Genomic DNA, 24,356 nt, shown 5'->3' with positions numbered 1-24,356 from the left:
TCAGTTCATCCCACAAATGTCGTTCATATGAATTAATGATTTAACCTTTTGGTCTATTTAGATATCCAATGAGGCGTTATATCATTAGACCAACATTTTGTTAGTGGAGGTCAGGATGTTTTAATAAAAGAATCTCACTACAACCGAATGATGCTAAAAAGAAGTCCATAAGTAAATTGAGAAAGGTGAAGAAATATTTCACAAGTCCTATACACATTTACAGAAGAAAAAACATGGAAATGCAAAGAACAAGGTTGAACAAGTTACCCTAATCATACACTTTGTAAATGATAATATAAGAGCTCATTCCATGTATCTGGAACCCCTGGGAGGCACCAATGGCTACAATCTTGAATGCTAGATGATTGAGTTTTTCTTCCATACATAGATGGATGAGCATCTATTCTATATTGTGATAAACTAGTTATGTTCAACAATGTCACTGTTGTTTTCATCTTCTTTATTATCTCCTCTATCATTATATCCTTCTCAGGGTAACTAGTTGTTAAGGTTTCATTAAGAGGATTAATGGCTTCCCTGCAATGTCCTCCTGAATTCCAATTACCACCCCTATTGCATAGAATCAAAATCACTAATCAGAAACTTAAGTATTTTGAGAAGGACAAAACTTGAAGTGTTGTTCTCTAGTTGTTTGTCGTGCTATTTTTCAATAGAGTAAATATTCATTTCAGTCCCTCATGTTTTTCGAACCGACCAGTTTGGTCCATGAAATTGAAAAACCGAAAATGATCCCAAAAATTTCAAATGTGTCAAATTAGTCATTTTTAGAGTCAAATTAATAGTGTTGTAAAACATGCTAAAAATGACTAATTTAACCAGCATTTGAATTTTTTAGGCACCATTTTGGAGTTTTCAATTTTTGATGGACCAAACTAGGAAGGTCGAAAAGTCGAAAAACATGTGTAGCACTTGATCAATGAAAATATAACATGTGTAACATCTATTACACATATTACATTTTGATTGGAGAAAACCACTACAACCATCAAATTTTCTCCTTTTGGAAACTACTAAAACTAATACAAAGTGGATTTATGGGTATTAAGAGCAAACCTGAAATGAGATGGTGCCGAACTTCGAAAGAAAACTTGGGTTTTTCTAGGATTTATGTGTTTGTCCACCCAAGAAGACCAAGTCGTTAGAGATTTCCTCAAAGCTGTAGAAACATTTAGTCTGGGATGAACAAAATTTCCTTCTTGGTAGTAATTAATACTGTTACAGGACCACAAGTTTGTTAACAATAGTATTAACAGAAAAAAATTGCAAATATAAGACATTAGAAGATCTGGTAATTAAGCTATAATTGCTCATTTTTAAAAATTATGTTGCAGCATATGTGCATGTTTGCTAGTAACACCCGTTGATTCTAGTCGATGGCAAAGAAATAGATTCCCGTTAAGGAAAGTCTTTGGATCAAGTCTCGTAAAAAATAGGCCGCAGGAAAAATGGTTATAAAAGTATAAAATTCTAGCATCGAATGATGCACACATTAAGCAAATGGTTTCAAGGCATAACAAATGAGTAAGATAAAGAGAAGTGCTAACCCGGCTTTTGTTTTGTAATGTGACCACCAATGTGCAGTATTGAAAACCAAAATATCAGCTCCTCTCCATCTTGATGAACCGTGATCAATGGCATCGATCCGCAAGGTTGGTCTTCGTTTCTGCCCGATTCTCGCCTTACTTTCATGAACTAAGAAATGACTAACATAGTACTCAACTGTACATTGATAATCCTGCAACATTGGATGTACAAAATGTTTAAATTCTAGTACAGACCAGTTCGAGACATAGACATTAAAACAACAAAAAGTAAGGTTCTTCGGAATTACCAGAAATCTGAAACAATAATTTCCCTTCTCTTTAGTAATTCTCCTTCCATGTGTCTCATATACTCTCTTTGGATCTCGGATAGTGCCAAATAACATGCATAGCATTGATTCCCATTGATTCCTATTAATTGAATCCCCCACAAAAACTAGTCTTTTCCCTCTTATCAACTCCAGCAGTTTTGTTGCATTGAACCTTTTGACAAAAAAAGTGTTACTTTCTTTTTATCCCTAAGTAAGTACAAAAATGAAGTAAAATTCAACAGAAAAGGCTAGCAAAACATTCTTTTCATCACAGTCTTTGGTATATTTTATGTAAGACCCACTGAATTACATGATTTAACTCTCTATTAAGTGGGTCCCACATAAAATCTATCACATTCAAAAGAGTGTGTTGTTAACATTGTTCAAATTCAGTTACCAACGAGCATTAATCTAGTAGTGTAAAGTCTCACTAAAACCCCTAGATAGACCAAAAAGTTAAAGATTCAATTCAGGAGAATAACATTTGTTGGGACTCGGGAGAAGCATCTACATATCCCAAAAGCATCTACATATCCCAAAAGGGATTAGTTCGGATACCCTCAGTTATACCAAAAAAATTCAATTCCTAAGCTTAATCCAAGTATAACTAAACATTGTTCAGATTAAGTTAAAAAGAAGTTTCTAAAAAAATTGAATTTGAGAGTACCTTGGAATGTCACAACCTTTAGGCTTCCATCTCCACTTAGTGTAGTTTCTATCCAATCTTCCATTTCCTTCACAATCAAAACCTTCATCTATGAAAGGACATGAACCTTTGTCATAAAGAGGATAACTTTGATCAAAAACCCAATACCCTTTTGTCAAATCACACTCTTCTACTCTCTTCTTCTCCTCAATCTTCTTCAAAACAGCATTAGCAACTACCAACTTGTTCTTCTCATTTCTGACTCTACTCTCATATGAAGAAGTTCCATTCTCTTGTTCCATTGCTGTGAAATTCAAACCTGAACCATCATCAACATCAACATCAACAACAACAACATGGTGAGTTAAATCTTCAGATTTGGACCCAGTGAGGATATTGTGGAGCCCAGAAAGTTGGTTATCTATCAAAGTTGGGATTTTGACACCATTGACAGTGAAGTTTTTGGTGAATCTAGTCAAAGATTGAAACTTTAAAGGTTGAAGATTCAAACTAACATTGTCAGTGTCATTTATAGAAGAAGATGATGAAATTGAAGAAGTGTTTAAGTGAAGAGTAGTTTGGTTTTGAAGTGAAGGTGAGGATTTGATAAGCCATATAGTGAAGATAGAAAGGAAGAGGGTAGAGGAGAATATAGTGAAAGAGAATACCAAAAGTGTAGTGGGTTTCAAAGATAAACTTTTTTGTCTCTCCATTCATCAAACTACTATCATGCTTCAATGTAAGTCACATACTAATACTAGTACACTTAAATGATAAGCAAATGAGTCATCATGTTAGGTTTTATTTCAACCAATAAATTTTTTGATATTATTTATTTGGTATTCATTGAATTCTTATACTATTTGATCAAAGTTTTATTGATACTATTAATGTTGATATAGTTATGTAAGGTCTTGCTAGATTTTTAGAATGATCAAAAGATAATAGTTCGATTCCTGATAACAACATTTGTTAAGAGGGATACTCATCATGAACCCCAAAAGAATTAATTTCTTACACAAAGAGATGATAGAATACTCTTTGTAGTAGCAAAAAAAATAAACTTGGTGATAAATTTATATGAGATTTGTGAGGGAGGGAATCAATTATAAGAGTAACTTAGTAAATTTATTCCACATCTTAGTAATTCATTCTATAAAAATATAATTATTCACTTTTAGTAGATCTGAACCAATAGATGTTCATAGAATAAATAAATAACATGTGGAATAAGTTTTTTTTAATTTACTCACAAAATAAATGTTCTGAATTGTTAATAATGAATAAAGAAACTAGCAATGGAAAATTTAAATAAGTTCATTAATAATTTAATATCTTATCCCTATGATAATAGAGACATTAATTAATGTAGATATATTGTGGATCTTAAGAAGACATGCAACACAAAGTAGCAGTTTCTGATTTTTTGTGAGGAAAACTTGGACCGGGTGAATGACAATATTTTTCATATTCCCTGGTAGGGTTACAAAAGGAAATTTCATTTATGTTTTTTTTCTTCCATTTTGAGTTTTTACAAATAAATAGTTTCTGCACCAAAAAAGGGAAATCAAATAAATTTTGTGAAAGTAAAACTTGTTCTTTTCGCTAAATGTTAATACGTGTAAAAATATGTTACTCAACCATGCATTTTACTATAAATTTAATTTAATACTTAATTCGTGGATAGGATAAGTAATATAAAATAGGATAATTTATTATGTTCAAATGTAAAGTTTGGTGAGAATCTGATTGGATGAAAGTTGAGTTAGGACTTAGGAATCAACAAGAACATAATAAAACTTTATTCTACTTATATACTTATATTATTGTATTATTATATATCTGGAGCATATCTTCTCATTCTCATTATTCAAAAAATATAAAATTAATTATATTCTATGTGATTCTCATTAATCAAAAAATACAAAAATTGATTATACTTAATTCATATTATTTACCAAAATATTATGAGTGGTATATAAAATTAGATAGCACATGTGACACTCTGTCTATTATATCCTAATAGCCCTAAAAAATGACATGAGTAAACTTTACCCTCTTGTCGATATGCATTTTATAATTTTTTAATGTTAAAGTAAACCACACCCCACATTTTTAATTACAAATCATCAAATAGACATTTAAGTTAACAATGTAATGTATATGTCGGGTCAGTATAAAAATTTATATACAATCATTTTTCCTCTTAAATTAAAAGTATGCCAATAACCTTATTTGATTATGAAAGTTTTTGTTTTATTTTTATAGCAGCCCTTCAAAACTCACAATAGACTTATTTAACTAAAAACAAGTAAGTGATGTAATTTGGTTATGGAGGGTTTTTTATTTTATTTTTTATATAATGATTATATTATCCACTATTCATATTTAATTATCATCAATTTTTCAAAATAAATATTATAAATACATATGAATAATGTATCGACTTATTACACAAACAATGCATATATTACACTCTAAATTAAATGGAGCCACCCTTTTACATTATTTTTCACTCATTCGCTAGCTGTTAGAATAATTTTATTTCAGACTTCTAATATAATAAGCTAGCTTGTTTATTCATCATAAATTTTCAACTTCTACTTTTTTTTGTATATCACTTGTTTTTATCCATTTTTGCCAGATATACCTTATAAATGCAACAATCTAAGTGATTGCTGATTTAGAGAACAAAGTGAATTATCTAAAACAAAAAAGGAGTTCTCTTCAATCAACCTTTGAAGAGTGTGAACAGAAGGATCAATAACTAGAAGAAGAAGCATGCAAGAAATGGATGGGAAAATACCAAGAAAACCTAAGTTACCATGAATCCTTGAAAACTGGATTTGAATATGCCCAAATCACCAAGATAAAACCATTAATAAACTTATAGTGTTGATGAATCTTCTCATGGAAGCTAGGAAATGAATTTCTTTTTAGTCCAATCAATACACTTTCAAATCTTCAAAGTTCAAACTGGTTGCCTATGCATTTAACAAGCTATATTTATCTTCACATGACAAGGATCACCTGTCCCCGACAGTGTGTCATTCCCTGTCCCAGACTAATTAGATATTGCCACATGAAAAGAAAAAGAAAAAGTAACATTCTGATTAGCTCGAGAAAGAGAATGTGACAACATTCGGGATAGATAATCTCTATCCATCTTCACAATACTAAGCATGTTTTGTTATTTTCCTCAGGATCCTAATATATGCCTAATTCTTGTTTTTTGGGGTGAAATATTATGCCTAATTCTAAATGTAAGGAATTATATATACCAAAAAAAGTGGAAATTTATGGCTTGTATAGGTACTAAGAAGTGCTTAAGAGTTTCATCCATCACAGATACAATCATAATAACCATAACTCCACAACTATGAGCAAGATAGGAAAGAATGTCCAAACAACTGCATAGGAAGAACAAGTATGGTTTCGTAATTCCCCAAATATATATTTAAATTGCTTTGCGAAATTATTTGGCTAAGCCGCTACGAACCCTAACACGATTCACATATGAAACATTCTGGTAAAACCATGCAAGAATGATTTGGCAACTTGCCACCACACCAGCAATGCTATAGAAGCATTTCTAAAGGACTATATAACATGATGGAGTGCATTTAATATCTCATACTTGTAATGTAAATGATGATCCCTGTCAATTTGATCACGTCCCGTTCTCTTAGCTGGATGCTCTGTCTCCCACATGTGCTGGATGCTCTGTCTCCCACATGCATAATATGGATGCTTCAATTCTAGCCCTTCGCAGTCAAAGATCGACGAAATCTTCTGTAAGATTAAAAGATCGTTGTAAAAATTTCAGATACATGGAAAAATCAGCAGCAAGTATCATAATATCATTAACATGTTTTACTATTTTTGTCTAAGGTACATACTATTTTTTTGGGATGTTAAACTCAAGCACATTTAAATAAAATAACAACAGGCATGATCACATCCTAATTATCAGATAGTAAGAATATGTGCAATCCTATACATAGATTTAAAGTTCACAAATAAATCACTGTTGAAGAAATAATTATCAACTTCCAGTGTAAGGCACTTTATTTTTTTTGGATTTAAAACTTTGAAGGGTGAAGCGTATACCACAAGGATGATCTTGACAGAGAATGAAATTCATCATAGTCAAGATCAGACACCTCTTTGCTGCCACCTCCACCAGTAGCAACCACTTTACTTTCCGCATGTGTAGTTCCTTTGCTAGCATTTTCTTCGACCGAGCCAGAATCATGATCCTCACCGTCATCGGAACTGTTTGAAACGCAGTATTTATGCAGCCATCTATCTGTTTCCCAAAGGACATGCATGATGCTTTCTCTGGCAGAATAACCGTGGCTCTCGTGAGGCAGAATCACTAGTCGACTAAGAGCGCCATGACCCTTTAAAGCGTTGAAAAACCTGTCCGACTGCACAGAAGGACAAAGGATAGGAGCAGCAAATTATACAAATGGTTAAAGTATGGCTCCAGGAGATTGTTTCTTCCAAAATTCTGCAGTTGTTAATCAACTAAGATAGGTTTAATGAGAATAGAATGACTGAGGCGGAAATTTCTCTCTTGCCTGCATGGTTAATGTTCCTGAATTATTGTCTTCTTCCCCATGGATAAGTAAAATAGGCTTCTTAATTTTATTAGCCGACATGAAAGGGCTCATCTCTACATAAGTATTAGCAGCCTCCCAAAGAGTTCTGTCTTCATTCTACACAAGGAAATGCAGTACAGGACATAAGCATTTCTAAAAGAAGAATAGGACATCGAGGAAGTTTAAAACGAAATTGCAAGACGGAAGAAAAGACAACTTGTGGAAAATAGTTAGCCATTGGAAGAAAAAACCAATTCATTATAGGCAGTACCTGAAAACCAAAAGGAGTAAGTGTTCTGTTGTAAGCACCAGAACGAGCAATTCCACAAGAGAAAAGATGAGGCGCGTGCGCCAGAAGGTTGGCAGTCATGAAAGCACCATAGGAATGTCCTCCAACAGCTATTTTCTTTGGATGCGCTACCTAGATGTTACAATCCAAAACGGCTTCACTCCATATTTCTATTATACTTATAACTTCATTTAGTCCATAAAGTAAAAAAAAAAACTTACCCCACGCCGGATAACTTCCTCCACTGCAGCCTCTGCACTTGCAACTAATTGCTCTACATAACTGATTAATAGAAATTTGGTTAATAATCGGATAAACTCAAAAGCTTTATTAATTATGTGGCATGATTACTTCACAAAAAAGTTTGAACAAGCTGAAGAAGAAATCAACAAAAGAAACCAATCCCTGCAAATGAGTCAAAATATTTGAAATCCATTTTGAATAGAAACAAGAATGAAGATGAGTAAATAACTCGTGCTGCTCGAGAACAATTATCTAGTGACATGTAAACGGTAAGGATTCAACCACTATAATAATATCACAATGAATTTACCTATCATTTGCTTCCACATCACCCTCACCAATAATAGGAATAGTAGGTCCAGATAGAATTGCAAACCTGCAGAATTTGAAGTCATCAAAGAACAGTCCAGCTTATTTAACCTAAACAATATTGATTGGAGAACATAATAACTAAGTTAAATATTGCTAAATAAGAAATAGCCAAACAAGATAGGGAATGGGTAAAGACAAATCATACTTCCTGGCCAGCCAAAGAAGGGCTGATGTGGGACCTATCCCAGGAAATTCATTCGGAGAACCACGAACTTGACCAGCAGCATCTTTGCTCTTAAACTCTCCAGGGTAAGACCAAAACAGACATGGCAAAGGGCCATCTGTAGATGGATCGTAACCTGGTGGCAGGTATAATGTAGCGGTCAGTTGAACCCCATCTTTTCTCTGATACCTGATCATCTCTTTCTGCAAGGATGCAAGCCGAGGGTATGGATGAGGGAAATTTGTAATCTGGACTAATTTTTTTTCTGGCCAGCGGACAAGGTAGTATTGGGTGTTTTCAGTTTTTGACTCTCTTGAAATCAGTATTTTTAGCTGATCTAAATTCAGATCCCCTTCCTCCTGATCGGACATTAGAGCCACAACAGTCTCATAATACTTTTCCTTCTCGCTCTCCCAGATTCGCTCCTTATTACCTGTATTTCTGTAACAATTTGGTTTAATCCACAAAGCATAAATGAGAATCTATGAGAGCATACAGGGCAAAAGTGATTTAGATTTTAAGATACTTACATGTCAAACAGATCAAGGAATGGGATGTTCCCTTCTGGTGTAGCACCAATTCCATTCAGTATAATATATCTTCCTTCATCACTTTCCTTCTTTATGTTGGCAATAACATGGGTCCCAGCTTTAGTTCTCCGCAGCATGGGAGAGCCAGGATCAGAGTACACATCTTCTGAAGATCGATCAAATAGGACGCGTGGAGTCACATCTTCAGATCCAGGAGAGATAACCCAAGTTTTTATCCGGCGTGTTTTATACCAAGATTCATACACCAAAGCCAGTGAATCATCGCACCAAGAAATCCCTCTGTAGATATGAAGAAAAAAACAAGACATCAAGCAAGATTTTAGGTTTTCCTTTATAAAGGTTTAGGAAATATTAGTTGCACAAGATTATTGTTTCCAACTTGTCGCTCAATCCCCACCACCAAGAACATGGACGAAAAGAGAGAAGTTTACCACAAATACAGTAAGGAATTTTCTTAGCAACTGTTACAGAGATCCTCATGACATGTGATAGGCATAAATACATTACCACCTTAGACTATTCTTTGCAAAAATGATTATAATAGAAGTGCAGATTACAGCAGCGGCATGCAAACCATAGTTGGTCATGATGATGAATCATGTAAATAGAGATGAATAGCAAGTACAACATCAGGAAAGATGCTTCGGAAATGGTCAATATACTTGGCATTGAAACCTATATTAACTATAAAACTTGGCGAACATTTCAAATACTGAGAAGGAATAACTAAATTTAGAAAAGGATCCAATAATATCAAAATATGTCAATGTGAATCCACTGAGATGTAGATAAATATAAAGAGTAGGAACCAGTGTATATCAATAGCAGCATGTATCCGTACCTATAGCGGAGATCAAGCTTGTGAAATATCACTGGCTGTTCCCCTCCTAATGGTTCAGCCGGCTGTGTATAAATTATATCACGAGGAGAAACTTCCACCTTGGCATCACCACCATCTTGAGTTTCTACCCTAAAGACCTCAAATGAAGCAGTTTTCACAGATAAAAAATTGCAAAACAAATCCACCGATAACAAGTTTGACTATAAAACCAATAACGGAAATGCAGGGAAAAACATTTAGCATTTATTTTGAATAAAGGACATCTTAAGTTTGATTGAGAATAGAGGATGAGACATTTGATTAAGATAATTGCATATGATGAGAAGACCAAAAACAATTCATAAAATTTAATAAGTCAGTTGAAGAAAACAACCATGCACAATCTATCATTGAACTGCAACGTGAATTCATTACTAAAATAAAAGAAGTAAAGAACATAAACATCTATTTGAAATGTCTGAACATGATCTTCCATGAGCACAGTCCCTCAAATATTTATAATACAAGATCACCATCCCATGTTTTTTTGCAAGGGAGGTCTATTGATACAAAATCAACATAATCTTATGTAACATGATTTAAAATTTATAAACTCTGAATCAACAACAATAAATAATTTTACATTTATAGTTCATGCACCCAAGGTGTGTTTGTGCCCTTCAAGTGTATATTTTTTGAGTGTGTGGATGCATGCATACGGGCATACTTGGCTATAGCCTATAGACCTGAATGATAGCTCTTATAAACTGCACGCTTAGTACCATTTGCTTGTTGATGAACTTTACTTGATTAATGAAATACTTTGAGAGAAAGCATTAAAACAATTACGGATGCATATTTAAAATGTCTAAATAAAAAATACATGCATTATAAGGTTAATTAAGTTATAGTAAACTGCATTGTCCCCAATGCACATGCCCCAACAGAAAATATAAGATCTAAGATAAAAATTTAGATCTTACCAGTAAAGTGTTGATGGCTTATCTGCTCTCCAATTAATGGAACGCATACCATTTCGCACACTATTGAATGCAATTGGAATGTTCTCAGCAACAGGCAAGTCACAAAGCTCCCTGATAAATTTTCCATCAGCACTCCACAACTCTACCTTTTTCGGAAATCTTCCATGAGGTACAATAAAAGAGTATGGCCTGTGAATTGAACTAATCAAAAGGTACTTATGATCTGGGGAAGGGTCCATAGAGGTATAAACAGCTGGCAGACCAAAATCCTTTGTTGCACCATCCAAAGAAACTAAAACAAGCTGTGTGGTAGTATAGTAGTCAAATAAATCTTCATCGTATTCATCCTTCAGCAAATCCTGGAATGTTCGTACTTGAACAATAGTTTTCTGCTCATTAGATTGAATTTTGGGGCCACCAGGAACCAAAGGTTTCTTCGGTGGAGCACCACGAGATAATGGAATGGTGCAAACTAACAATGTAGAGTTATCTACCCAAACATAGTTGTCAAAAACTGCATTCAAATATACATTAGGTGACTGAAATAAAGGCCTGGATTCCCCAGTTTCCGCATCTGCAATCCATACTCCGAGTTTACTGCTATTATTATCCTCCTCATTTACACGAATGCTAAAGGCTAAATGCCGACCATCAGGAGACCACGAAACAAAATTTATCTTTGCGCCATCAGGGAAACCAGTAACCGCAATCTCTGGCCCTAATTTACTATCGGGAAGAATTTGGTGGATCCCTATACCGGTGTAGAATGACATACGACTCCTACTATTGCAATTTCTATCAATGCGCAAACCAGCGAGCTTTTCTTCTGGTTTTGCTAATTCTGCTAATGGAGGTAAAGCTCTTCGCTTGAGAAAAATAATTTTGTCTCTACATGGTGAAAATGACAATGCAGGCACAGGTGGAGCATCAACAATGTCCTTGATCTCCGGTGGAGGGACACGATACCCTGCTCCTAAACTTGCCTCATCTGACATCAACCAATCAAAATTAGTGCCAGCAGCCAGAAACAATATAGTAATCTCAACAAAGAAATAGTTGCGAATATGGATTTGAGAACTATTGTAATCTAAAGAAAAAATTACACTAACTTCTCCTAAGGTTTGATAATTTCACTCAAAACATCTCTTGTTTCAGAAATTAAACAAACCGACAGGACACTTTTTTTATCGGCCCGACAGGACACTTAATCTTTGATATTTAGGTCTGTTAGCGAATTGGATTTTGGAGGGGATGGAAAGAGAAGGCTCCAGAGCCATCTCAAACAGAATGGAACAGAGTATTATTCCATTCTCTTCAATCCCAACCTCATTATGTCCTCATTTTTAGTATAGAGTATATCAATAGAACACATATTCTAGCAATGTTTACCAAACACTATCAAATTCATTTGCAGGCCCAACCAAAGTTCGTGAATTTTCTTTTATAACATTTATTTATCTCTCTAAAAATATAGGTCAGTATAATTTCTGAAACAAGATCATGTAATTAATTCAAACATTATAAGATCAAAGAAAATAATGTTTAGATAAAACGTTTCACTAGCTGTAACAGATTTTAGCAATATGTTATTATTCTCTAAAAGTGTATTAAGCTAAACTAAGGTTTTAAATTCAGGTCCGCGACTATAAGTCGATATATTAAGGTTATGAGAAGCGCCGAAACAGTAATCACAACCGCAATTTAAAACACACTTGTAGTTTTTATATTACATAAGAAAAATAGAAAAGGTTGAGATAACCTTCGTAATAAGTGGAAGTGTATGAAGAAACGGTGTCGTTAGAGGGTCCGCCAGTGGTGTCTTCAGCAGAAGAAGCAGTGAGAGATTGTAAATTGCGGAAGCGTGACGTAGGCATGACGTAGGAGTGAGTGTTGAAGAGAAGGAGTTGAAGGAAACGATGATAAAGGGAAAGAGAAATGAAGGAATAGTTTGTGAAGTGGAATCATTGATAAGAAAGAATATTTAATTCTTCATATTTTTCAACTTCTCCTTTCAATGTGGATGTATCCTATGTGCTAAAGTAAGTACCATTAATAAATAAAATTAAAAAAGTATTAAATATTAATAATACTAATAAGTAATAATGATAGAGAAATCATTGTGTGTTTGATATGATATTATAGGAATTGTGAGCTACCTAACAAAAAGAAGCAACAAATAAGAGTTTCAAAAGTATAATATCACAAGTTAGTTTACAAAAAAAATTAGGGATGAGACTATTTTTTTAATCTATTTGACCCTATACTCGAAGTTAACTTGATACAAAATATTAAATGTGCCAACTTTTAAACCTATGTTCGATTAAATATAATGCATATCTCTTTTAGATAAAGTACTCTTAATATTATTTAATATATGAATATCTAATTTGACATATAAAATGATATTGTATATATTGTTGATCATGTGTACATGATAAAAAATCAGATAAGTGACAATACTTCCCACCAAAAAAATGTTATTACTCTATACGCAATTAAATATGCACATATACAAACATGATGAATAAATGATTATGACCCGGGTCTGAGCGGGTTGTGTTTGTCCCTTAGTCGTCCATTTGTCCCTTAATATTGACATGATCTAATTTTTGAATCCGAACCTAACCCTAGATCCGATGAAACCCAACCATATTCGGGATTAATCATGATTAGGCCAAATTATATAAGTGAGTAGGATCGAGTTCTGCTCACTTCTACAAAAAATTATTGCCCCAAGATGGTGGTGGAGGTGTAATTGTGGTAATGGTGTTGCTGATAGAGATACAATGATGATGAATATAGTGATAATAGCTAAAGGTGGTGATAGAGATTGTGGCAGTGATTAAGACATTACAACATAATGGTGTTGTGCTAATAATAGTGGTGATAATGGTAATGATAATGATGCCAATATTAATGATAATAATGATGCTTATAATAAGATTTTTTTCATAATAAAATCAGGTTTGTAAACCCTAATATAAGAAACCACTTAAAGTAAGTTATATCTTTCATAGCTCATAAATCTTTTTACATTATTTAACATTTATTAATTAGTTGCATAAATAGTTTTACCAATAATTTAATATATATGCATTATTGGAGTAAAACTTTTTATATTGTCAATATTATCATTAAATTACTTATATATTATTTTTAATTGAGAATAAATGATTAATACATGTACCATGCTTACTAGAATATATATTTTTTCTTTTAGTGAAGGTTCCATCGTTATAAATTAGTCAAGTGGTGCATCCTTCAACCAATGTTTCCCCAAATATATTTTTTTTTGCTGAAATCAAAAGTATTCTCGACCCTTTTTTAATTAATAAACTAATATCTTTTAAGGTGTATGAATGTTATTTTTAATAAGTATCGCTCACATAAATCAATCTTTTGACCTTTTGATTCTCCTGAAATCTAAAAAAATGTTACACCACTAAATCAAAACATGTGTAAATGGTTTCCCAAATGTGTCAAAACATATTCATAATCGTGTTAAAATCATATTAATAACAATGTTAATAAATGATGGAATGGATTATTTTTATGTTCAAATATTCAATAACAGAATACATCTCAAACTCAATTAGATTATAGGGCAATTTGATATTTAATAATTTATTTAAAATATGTCGTTTTCGTCCACCAACTTGTGTTATGTTTTATATGGGTCGTCTAAGCTTTTAAATTTGGATAAATTTATGGGGAACTCATCTATCTAATAAAAAATTTATGAATCCATTATTAATATTTAATTATAATTTAAGTAATATACATATATTAATTATACACAAATCTTTATAATACTTAATTTTTAATTTAAATATATCTTTTTAACTGATCATAAGTAAATTAGATATTGAGTGATAAATTGGATAATGAATTAAGTATATATAAATATATACGTAACTATGTATAATACAATCCACTTAATAAATGCATCTATTCGAAAATCCTAAGTGGTCTAACGGTGAAGAAAAAATGACTTAAAAAATAGAGTGTTAAGAAGTTGTGGGTTAGAGTCTCACTATCAACAAAAAAATGAGTCATAAGGTGGTTTGATAGTGATGATTATGGTGATGGTGAGGGCGAAAGAGATTGAGGTGGAGTCTCACCTACAAACAAAAATACTAACAAGCATAGATAAAAAAAATTAAACTCATCTATTTATTAGCCTAATGAGCAGCACTCACGGTGAATTTGCATCAGATAACTAAAACTGTTCCTAGTTTCATACAGTGTTGTAACTACAAAGAGCATTCATAGGCTTCAAAATAGGTTGACAAACAAAAACTAAGTCCCTCAAAGATTCACTTTCCATTCCACATTTATCAAAATCTCTCATTCATCTCAAACACACTCATTCATTCACCTTATATCAAAAGAAAAGACCCAAAAAAAAGGTAACAGAAGCAAAATATGGCAACACATGAAATGCCATTAGATGACAAAGCAAAGAGAATGAGAGAACTATTATCCAGTTTTTACTCTCCAGACCCTTCAAACTCTCCTAACTCTTCCAACACTTCCTCCAAATACACATCAATCGATGACATCAACTCCATCTCTTTTGATCCTGATCAGTATATGAATATCCTAGTATTTCTTCTATCCCTTTTGTTTTTTTGATACGAGGCAATCCTACTCAAGCCGAGTAGTAAAATAACTATAGGTGACAACATAATTATATGGTTCCGATGCATGGTATTCGGTCATGTTGTTAGTCACTTTTATATTATTATTATAAGAATTATAATAAAACTGATATATGTACATCTCATAGGAGTACGTAGACTAAACAAGGGAAACATGTAACCATGCGTTGCGAAGGTTTTCATCTCGGAATAATTTGTCATGCTTTATTATGAATTACACTAAATACATCAATAGTGTTTTTGTATGTTATAGATTGAATGAATATAATGCTATTTATGAATTATTATTTACGTTGAGAAATCACTTATGAAGGCACATAAGTCAAATTTGGAAGGGCTGCTCCAGAAGCATGTTCAAATGGCCGCAGAGATAAAGAATCTTGACACTGACCTGCAAATGCTTGTGTATGAGAATTATAACAAGTTCATATGCGCCACAGATACTATAAAGAGGTAAAGTTTTAATGAAAATAATGGGAAATTAACAATTTTGTTGTGCCACCTTGTCGATTGTAGCTAATGGTATTTTATTCTTTGTCTCAGACGAATCAAATATTGTCATATAAATAAAAAGATAATTTTTAAAAGAAAAAAAAAAAATCTGATTGGTTCGAGATAAAAACCTTAATAGTCCAAGACTGGACAGGGAACGAGACACCCTTGGGACAAGTAACTTAATCCTCTTTAGTGTAGTTTTAATTTTTGTTTCTCTAAGGTATCCCATCCTTTGAATGAGGTACTAATCCGAACATTGTGATTGTCTCTCCTAACAACTATTGCTACTTCTTGAGGATTAAACCTCGGCCCTTAGCTTTGTACGATACCTCGAGGCTTAGCTTTGTTTAACCACTAAACCAATTTCTTGTTGATGTAGTTATGTTTAGTGAAAAAATGACATTCTTTTTGCCAAACAGGATGAAAAGTAACATTTTGGGGATGGAGGGAAATATGGAAAATCTTCTTGAGAAGGTTAGTGTAGCATTAACTTATTCAGTATGTTTTTACTAAACTCTTAAAATTTTACTTAGCAAAAAGGATTAAGGTGTCAATTAAGTTTCTGGTTTACTAGAAAGAAAAATATCTTCAAATTTAGATGAATATGATATCATAAGCTAAATTATCTGCCTAATTAGAATCATGTGTTTTTCCTATCAAAAACCATAAAGAGGTGCATATATGTTAACTAGTTGAATGTAAAAAAGTAATTCTGAAGTCACATGTTTTTCCAATGCAGATCATGTCTGTGCAGTCACGGAGTGACAATGTTAATACTTCTTTATTTGACAAGAGGGAGCATATAGAGAAACTGCATCGGACTTGCAATCTTCTTCGTAAAATTCAGGTATCGAAGCGATGATACATGATTTTGTTAGATACCTCAGCATCTTAAAAGGACAGCTCAGTGTACGAGGCTCTCACTTTAAAGTATGTATAGTTGAATATAAATATGAGGGAGAGAGGAGTAGGATCTCTTGAATATCTTACAGGTTCTATCTTTGCATTTCTCTTATGTTATCACCCTAATACATTGCCCCTTATTTAAATAAAATCACTATAGTTTTACATATTCTTTCTCAATTCTTGGTTATAGTGTTTGAAATTGCGGTTGCACAGTTGAGAGTGTGGTCACAGTTATGGTTATTGCGATTGTGGTCATTGTGGTCGTGGACTACGATGTTGCAATGTGAATTATTTTGTAACTAAAAAATATATTTTTGAATTCGATGCGGTCCGATGCCGGTACATCATTGTGATTCGGTGTCACACCGCAATGCAGTTTTGACGATTACCGCAACCATAATATTGTGGCCACATCATGTGATGCAGTCCATAATTTAGATGAGTGCTTGATTCATATTCTCCACCATGTTTATGTTTTTGGATAACATGTCATTTGCTAAATGGAGGTAATTCATTTACATTTTTGACAATTTGACTTACACACTTTTTACCCTTGTGAAAGAACAGTTCATATATGATCTACCTGATAGACTTGTCAAGTGCATCAAATCTGAGGCCTATGCAGATGCAGTTAGGTTCTACACTGGTGCAATGCCAGTTTTTAAGGTTGTATTTAGCTCATATTATTATTATTGATTCAATCAATGGCTACTTTTACATTTACCACACATTCAAGCACAAGAAGTTTCATATAATGCAAGAAATCTAGGCCTCACATGAGATATATTTCTTACTTGTTCCTCTTTATCAGGCATATGGAGACTCATCATTTCAGGATTGTAAGCGTGCATCCGAAGAAGCAATAGCGGTCATAATTAAAAACTTACAGGTATGGTTCTTTCATGATTTCGTGTTTTTTTTATCATTGATGTCAGAATCTTGTTGATAGTTCCTGTTTCAGTGATAAGAAGATTGTCATCATAATTTAACGTTGTTTTCCTCTAACCAGGAGAAGGTATTTTCAGATTCTGAATCAATGCAAGTGAGAGCTGAATCTGCAGTCCAACTCAAGCAGTTGAACTTTCCGGTTTGTACTGATTTCATTTTTCTCTATAGTATAAAGTCTAAGGAAAAGATTCAAGTAAATAAAAAAGACTCTTTTTTGTTTTGTTCATTGATTCATTTTTCAATCGGCAATAATAATGAACACATTACTCCTAACAACATTTTGTTCTAATTGTTGATTGATGGAGTTTCTAGATATTAGAAATTGTTTGGCAACTAAAAATGTTGCTCTGATAGCCTGGTGGTAAGGTTGCATCCTTTCACTACATATTTCTGGCTTCAAATCCGAGTGATGTCTTTTCGGTCGACCCTATCTAGTAAGATAAAGGCTTGATTCTTGTTATTATTGGATTGACAAGACTAATTATCTCCGCCTCCCCCTTTCCATGGAAAGAAATAATATTATATCATCTTTGGTGTTATTAGTTATGGATATATGATAGAAGTTTTGTATTTATTGGCAGGTAGACAATCTGAAAGCAAAGCTACTGGAGAAGTTAGAACATTCTCTTAAAGATGTTCAGTTGATCCCTGAAGAAATAGGGAATGCCTCTCCCTCTAATCATGAGGTAAGTAATGTCAGGGTAGGATTTTTTTGTTTAATTTCCTCTTCCAAAAAGAGAGTATATGCTTTTTCTCTACCACCTTATCCTTGATGGCTAAGGAGTTTGTTCAATTACCACAACTCTTGTGTGTCTGACTTTGATATATACATACACAACTCTTGCTCCTAAGTTTTCTCTTCCCTAAAGTCTGATTTCTGTCAATAAAAAACCTACTGGTGACAAACAGAATCAGTGTTTTAAATTGCGGTTATGATCATTATAGTTATTGCAGTGATTCAATGTCACAGCGCTATTGCAATATGATGCGGTTGCAGCGACTACCACAATATTGCGGCCCCATTAGACGCGGTTAGCAATCTGAAACAATGAACAAAACTAAAATCATGAGTCTCTAAATATATAGATGGTTTTGTGAAGTAATGAATGACACTGATTATGACAAATGTGAGATAGCTATGTTGGGTGATTCATTCTTGTAGAAGATAATCTGTCATACTATTTGCGAAAATGGATTGATAGGGCACTAATATCCGTGATTAATTATGTCAAATAATTTGCAAGATATTAGGCTGTTGTGATGAATGAAATATCTATTATTATGAGATGGATAGTGGTATAATACTTGTTTGATGTTCTATTCCAATTCAACTCAATATTTCTTCTCTTTTTTTTATTTGTTTCATGCTATTATTTTGCTTTCAGTTTTTACATTACATATATCATATATTTTGATTGACCTTTATGGTTAAGAGGCTGATGAATTGAGCATATGTTTCTGTTTCCATTTCTTAACACAGGCAGCCATTTGTGAGTTTGTGGAGGCGATTCGTGCATTTCGAGTAATATTCCCTGATTCAGAAGAGCAATTAGTTAAACTTGCTAGAGACTTAGTTACCAAGTCAGTATCTTCATGCTACAACAAGAAGTACTGATAATTCATCCCAACACATGAAATTTTCATTATATGCGAACATTTTAACTGTTTTTAGGCACTTTGTAATTACTGAGGAGTATGTAAAGACACGGATTTCTGGAGCAGATTTACTTGGTGTTCTTCGTAAGTAGTATGGTTCTTCTAGTACTCCACTCATTTTATGGACATCGCGAAACTTTTATCTTTTGGTCTACTTCATATATGTGACCTTTGATCTTTGACTTCTATGCCTCTGGTGTGATATCAAATTAATTTTCATATGAACAATCATGGCATTTTTGCTAATTGAGTTTCTTAAATTAACTGAAAGAAATTAATTATTTTATATAGATGTTAGATGTTTTCGATAACCATCCGATGAACCTGTTTTGATTGTTATAGGCATGATTTTATGTATCAGTCTTTACTTTTATGAATGTATGCAGTGTCTTCCATCTCTTGTATATGATGATTGAATGCATGCCTTTGGTTTTGTTTTGTGTTTGTGGAATTATTTTGGATCTAGTTTTGGTTTCTTTAAACATGTAATCACACTTAATATGGGCACAGGAGTTATATGGAATGATGTTCTCCTGATGGATAAAGTCTCGGGTGAAGCTGCTCTCTACGATCATTCTCTTGAGGTCATACATTGAAGTTACTGCTCCAATTTGATTTTACCCTGTATATGTAGCTTTCCAAGTTCTTGTCTTCCTTTTTTCTTCGTCAGAATATAATCCTTATGAAGTTCATGTTTAAAAATTGATTATCGTCAAATAAACCGAAATATTTTCCAGGCTGCCAAGGTTGTTATCAAGCTGTATATTACAAGTACATTTTCTTATCTTCTACAAGATATCTCAGGTTAGTTAAATGACTTTCTATGCAGAAATGCTTCTGATTTTTAGTTTCATCTTAAAAGCTTGAATGATTACACTTTACACTGCGCGGAATATATATTCGCCGTATTTGAGTTTGGTACAGAAATTGTTAAATGAAGTTATCTTAACAATTGTGGTATGAGTTAGCTTCTATTTGGTAGATTCCCTCTTAAAAGTTGTGAAAAGGGATGGAGTGGAGAAGTACTCACTGGGAGTTTCTTTGGATGCCTGCACAAAAGCAATTCTCCAAGGTGGCAAGAACTTCTTGGTGGTATGAACATTTTAGTAACTAGACTATGGATATAAGATTATATATATGCATGTAAATCCATAAAATGTCATTGCTAAAGTTTTCTAATGTTTCTGGTTAATGTTGTATCATTTAGATTTAACATATCTCTCTCTTTTTATTTACCACTTTAGGATGTCCACAAAATTCTAGATGACAACTCAGGGATTCTAGACAAACTAAGAGAGTTGATTATTGATTGGGTTCAAGAAGGGTTTCAAGAATTTCTGAGACAACTTGAGGATCCGTTCCTTTTGCTTTCAGGAAGAAATAGTTCTTCATCTACTCAGAATCACGGTTTTCCGGAAGAAGCGCAAGATGACAAAGCTTTGGCTGGACTTGTCCTGGTGCTGGCACAACTGTCTAGTTTTATAGAGAAAATCGCCATCCCGAAAATCACTGAGGTAGTGATCCACTTGACAGAGTTAGATATGATTCATGGAACATATTAAAAACTTTAGTTACTTTTCCTTTTCATATCACCAAGTTGTTCCTTAAAAATTTGCTTGTAATGTGTTTAGGAATCCGCAATGTCGTTTTCTGGTGATAGTGTTATAGGCTATGAATATGGACCTGCCTTCATTCCTAGAGAGATCTCTTGGAAATTTAGATCAGCTGGTGAAAAATTCTTGCAGCAGGTAAGTTTTGAAGTTCATAATTTCTTTTCATTATAATTGCAAACTGTATGAGGCAGTGTGTGTAATTTACTCTTCATTCTTATTCTTATTCCTCTATTCCTGTAGTAAAGTATGTTATATAGAATCCCACTGTGTTTTGTACATTGGCTTTAACAATATTTCCCTGCATAATATTAATATCTATAAGGAAAAGAATCCCACTGTATAACACTCCAGCCCTGACACGCGACCCCCGACCCATGAATATACGGCTGGTTCATGGGAATAATGACTACTTGTCCCTGAGGTCATGCGTTCGAGTCGTAGGAGGCTCCCCTTTATGGGGAATAAACTACTACAGGGGTATTTAAGCTTATGGGTGTCACGCTCAATATATTCATGGGATGGGGATGTCGTATGTCAGGATTGGGCTATACACACTGTGTTTACTCTTTGTTTAAGAATGTTTCTTTTATGAAAAAATAATGTATAAGTGAAGCAGCATTTACATATTCTTTATTTGATTCTTTTCAGTACATAAGTATGAAAACTCAGCGAGTATCACTTCTCCTGAAGAAGAGATTTACCACACCTAATTGGGTTAAGGTAACTCTATTATGTGCCTTTGTTTCAAAAATAGAAATACTTCTTTGTTTATCTTTGAAAGAGCTCAAGTATGAAGTTGTTTATTTGCTTTGCACAGCATAAAGAGCCAAGAGAAGTTCATATGTTTGTTGACTTATTTCTTCAAGAGGTTGGTATCTGTATTTTGAATCAGTTTTCTTTATGCATATGAAACTGGATTAAATAGTTTCATGATTGTACTTGAATAGCTAGTTTTAGCTAACTTTTATTATTTGGTATATTATGACCATAAAGCATTATATATACATCAAGGATAAGTTCAAATCCTGGAAACAGTCTCTCCACTTGCGGATAAGGTTGTGTACATCTACCTTTCCCAGACTCCATTAAGTGGGAGTCTCGTGAACTGGATCGCCCTCTTTATAGGCATGTCACGTGTGTGACAGTGAGATAATGAGATGAATGAATATTGACGTAAAACCCCGTATATGGATAACCAAGATTAAAAGTTACTTAAATGTCATGTAACTACTTTAAATGTCTCTCTACTTGCGGGTAAGGCTATGTACATCTATCTTTTCTAGACCCCACTATGTGGGAGCCTTGTGAACTGGGCCACCCTTTCTATAGGCATGTGTCATGGCCTTCACCTAGCACTTCGGGTGATGTAATTTCTAACTATATAAACTACTGCTAACTGTGACTTGGACATCACGATACCTTTAGTTCTACTTAGAAAAACCATAGCGCAGTTAACAACTACACCGCACTGTTTCGCAGGGGCATGCCCCCGCACCCCCACACCCCCGGAATGGTTCCCCACCACCTCCTTCCACCCACGTGTGTGAGAGTGAGATACTGAGATGAATGAATAAATCTAAAACCATATATGGATAACTAAGATTAAAAGTTAATTAAATGTCATGTGACAACTTAAATACGTGCGTTATATGAATCGAAGCAAATATAGTAATCATTTTTTATGTTCTAGCTGGAAGTTATTGGTAATGAAGTGAGGCAGATTTTGCCACAAGGTATACAAAAGCACCGCAGGGCTGCTAGTACTGGAAGTACTGCTTCATCAATAAGCAACTCTTTAAGAGAAGAGAAAATGGGTAGATCCAATACTCAAAAAGCAAGGAGCCAACTCTTGGAAACACATCTAGCCAAATTGTTTAAGCAAAAAGTTGAAATTTTCACAAAAGTTGAACATACACAGGTATTTATAGTTAAATCATATTGCTTTGCTGATTTAAAAGTTATATAATTGGTTGCAAACAATGTTTATAAGTACTTGCTTGCAAATTGCAGGGATCAGTGGTTACAACCATAGTTAAATTGTGCCTTAAAAGTTTACAAGAATTTGTAAGACTTCAAACTTTCAATAGGAGTGGATTACAACAACTTCAGTTGGATATTCAGTTCTTGAGGACTCCATTGAGGGAAATAGTTGAAGATGAAGCTGCAATGGACTTCTTACTTGATGAGGTTGGAAAAATAGTCTTTGTGGTTCAAGGTTTTTATAAAGGGTAACCTACTATGTATAGGGTTCGCGTTGAACCCACTATGTGATCTATAGTAGGCAATCTTATCTGACATTTAAAAGAGCCCGATTTCACGACTCAAACTTGTGATCTCCATGTCACATGACAATAACGGCAAGAGTTGTGCCAAGGCTCCACAAACTAATTCATATTGTTATACTTTTATTGTTTTGTGGAAAAAATATTTCTAGATTTTCCCATCATAGACCATTATTATCTATGTACCATGCATCTTTAACTTTTTGTATTTTTTTGGCACAGGTGATTGTTGCTGTTGCAGAGAGGTGCCTAGATCCAATTCCATTGGAGCCTCCCATACTAGACAAACTTATTCAAGCAAAGCTGGCAAAAACTAGGGAACAAAATGCAATCTCTTCATAAACATTTTGTGGAAGTGGAGGCTATGATCATGTTGAACTTTCATATCTGATTTCAGTGACCATATTTTCCTATGTTTTTGAAAATAAATTTCTGTCCAGAAAGAGAAACATGCATTTGGTACATTTTTCTACTCTACTTGCATTCTTTTTTAGTATGTCATTTTGTACTTTTGGATTTGGCATACAAGTTACTTTTTTAACTTTGTAAATCCCTTGCAGCATATGTCAAATGGGTCATACATGCTAATTGTTTGTATATAGAAAACCACAAGGAGAATCAATCACATGCTCACAAGATTCTATCACTAATTGACCCTTTTATAAAAGATTACCAAATAACAATCTGGGACCATTGGCTTTGAGGATGATATAGGCTGAGAGAATTCTGCCCACAACAACTCTTAGCCAAACTTCTGTATTAAGCTTCAGTGCTGGACCGAGAGATAATATTCTATTTCTTAGACCACCACATAATAAGATTCAGGCTTAGGAAGAGACAAGTCCTTAAAAAATCAAGTATGATAACCAATCGGGTTTTAGAGAGATTAACAAGAGAGAGATTTAACTATATGTATTCAACTCATTAAAACAATAACCAAAGAGAGTTATTTATACACCTTACTATTTTTGTCTAACTAACTTTAACAACCTTCTAATTATAGTAAGTTCCAACTAACTTTTGAATTACTAGCTTTTCTAACATCCTTCCTTAATTCAAAAACATTCAAAAGTAATCTGCAAGTTGATTCGACAATACATCAATGGAAATCACGAAATATTGCATCCTTCCTTAAGCCAAAATGCTTCCAACTTTCACCACACCTAACATTGATCTCAACATTGCAAACCTTTCTCCCTTGAGTGGTTTTGTCATAGCATCTGCAATTTGCAATTCTGTTTTGCAATGAAT

General features: G+C 33.6%; 3 protein-coding genes across 8 annotated transcripts; 1 reads left to right on the top strand and 2 right to left on the bottom strand.

Annotated features, from left to right (window-relative positions):
- LOC109344058 (protein trichome birefringence-like 6) lies at positions 259 to 23,067 on the bottom strand. 2 transcript variants are annotated; one of them, XM_019582663.1, is made up of 8 exons: positions 23,057 to 23,067; positions 22,238 to 22,242; positions 2,890 to 3,240; positions 2,541 to 2,811; positions 1,853 to 2,045; positions 1,566 to 1,756; positions 1,075 to 1,233; positions 259 to 570 (listed from the first exon to the last, which is right to left on the bottom strand). In XM_019582663.1, exons 3-8 carry the CDS (start codon positions 3,230 to 3,232, stop codon positions 273 to 275), a joined length of 1,455 nt encoding a protein of 484 aa, XP_019438208.1. In that variant the 5' UTR covers positions 3,233 to 3,240; positions 22,238 to 22,242; positions 23,057 to 23,067; the 3' UTR covers positions 259 to 272. The 2 variants fall into 2 exon arrangements, with proteins under 2 accessions (XP_019438208.1, XP_019438206.1); XM_019582661.1 differs by having other exon boundaries at positions 2,541 to 3,240.
- On the bottom strand, positions 5,912 to 12,510 carry LOC109344055 (probable glutamyl endopeptidase, chloroplastic). Of its 3 annotated transcripts, none has more exons than XM_019582656.1 (11): positions 12,304 to 12,510; positions 10,545 to 11,532; positions 9,583 to 9,711; positions 8,721 to 9,020; positions 8,173 to 8,631; positions 7,966 to 8,031; positions 7,634 to 7,694; positions 7,395 to 7,544; positions 7,103 to 7,240; positions 6,630 to 6,949; positions 5,912 to 6,311 (listed from the first exon to the last, which is right to left on the bottom strand). In XM_019582656.1, coding segments are annotated over exons 1-11 (2,727 nt in total). In that variant the 5' UTR covers positions 12,419 to 12,510; the 3' UTR covers positions 5,912 to 6,310. The 3 variants fall into 3 exon arrangements, with proteins under 3 accessions (XP_019438201.1, XP_019438203.1, XP_019438202.1); XM_019582658.1 differs by having other exon boundaries at positions 5,912 to 6,308; XM_019582657.1 differs by having other exon boundaries at positions 5,912 to 6,217.
- On the top strand, positions 14,749 to 23,692 carry LOC109344057 (vacuolar protein sorting-associated protein 51 homolog). Of its 3 annotated transcripts, XR_002107285.1 has the most exons (21): positions 14,752 to 15,149; positions 15,519 to 15,658; positions 16,120 to 16,174; positions 16,440 to 16,547; positions 17,174 to 17,272; positions 17,418 to 17,495; positions 17,616 to 17,693; positions 18,136 to 18,240; positions 19,035 to 19,135; positions 19,227 to 19,294; positions 19,721 to 19,794; positions 19,948 to 20,014; positions 20,193 to 20,302; positions 20,455 to 20,724; positions 20,842 to 20,958; positions 21,472 to 21,543; positions 21,641 to 21,691; positions 22,514 to 22,741; positions 22,834 to 23,010; positions 23,328 to 23,509; positions 23,552 to 23,692. XR_002107285.1 is itself a non-coding variant. In XM_019582659.1 (20 exons), exons 1-20 carry the CDS (start codon positions 14,970 to 14,972, stop codon positions 23,445 to 23,447), a joined length of 2,298 nt encoding a protein of 765 aa, XP_019438204.1. In that variant the 5' UTR covers positions 14,752 to 14,969; the 3' UTR covers positions 23,448 to 23,628. The 3 variants fall into 3 exon arrangements, 2 of the variants coding, with proteins under 2 accessions (XP_019438205.1, XP_019438204.1); XM_019582659.1 differs by having other exon boundaries at positions 23,328 to 23,628; XM_019582660.1 differs by lacking the exons at positions 21,472 to 21,543; positions 21,641 to 21,691 and having other exon boundaries at positions 14,749 to 15,149; positions 23,328 to 23,628.

The sequence above is a fragment of the Lupinus angustifolius genome, chromosome LG03, assembly GCF_001865875.1.
Source record: "Lupinus angustifolius cultivar Tanjil chromosome LG03, LupAngTanjil_v1.0, whole genome shotgun sequence".
NCBI classification, from domain to species: Eukaryota; Viridiplantae; Streptophyta; class Magnoliopsida; order Fabales; family Fabaceae; genus Lupinus; species Lupinus angustifolius.
This window is presented reverse-complemented; position numbering and strand designations above follow the sequence as displayed.

Coding starts and splice junctions, on each gene's coding strand:
- LOC109344058 (XM_019582661.1), bottom strand. CDS start 3,232: ATGGAGAGACAAAAAAGTTTATCTTTGAAACCCACTACACTTTTGGTA. Junction 2,046..2,540: donor AAAGGTTGTGACATTCCAAG/GTACTCTCAAAT, acceptor TTTTGTCAAAAG/GTTCAATGCAACAAAACTGC. Junction 1,234..1,565: donor CATTACAAAACAAAAGCCGG/GTTAGCACTTCT, acceptor GTCCTGTAACAG/TATTAATTACTACCAAGAAG.
- LOC109344055 (XM_019582656.1), bottom strand. CDS start 12,418: ATGCCTACGTCACGCTTCCGCAATTTACAATCTCTCACTGCTTCTTCT. Junction 9,021..9,582: donor AAGCTTGATCTCCGCTATAG/GTACGGATACAT, acceptor TCATATCTACAG/AGGGATTTCTTGGTGCGATG. Junction 7,695..7,965: donor GATGTGGAAGCAAATGATAG/GTAAATTCATTG, acceptor TCTATTAATCAG/TTATGTAGAGCAATTAGTTG.
- LOC109344057 (XM_019582659.1), top strand. CDS start 14,970: ATGGCAACACATGAAATGCCATTAGATGACAAAGCAAAGAGAATGAGA. Junction 20,303..20,454: donor GTGGCAAGAACTTCTTGGTG/GTATGAACATTT, acceptor TTACCACTTTAG/GATGTCCACAAAATTCTAGA. Junction 20,725..20,841: donor CCATCCCGAAAATCACTGAG/GTAGTGATCCAC, acceptor TAATGTGTTTAG/GAATCCGCAATGTCGTTTTC.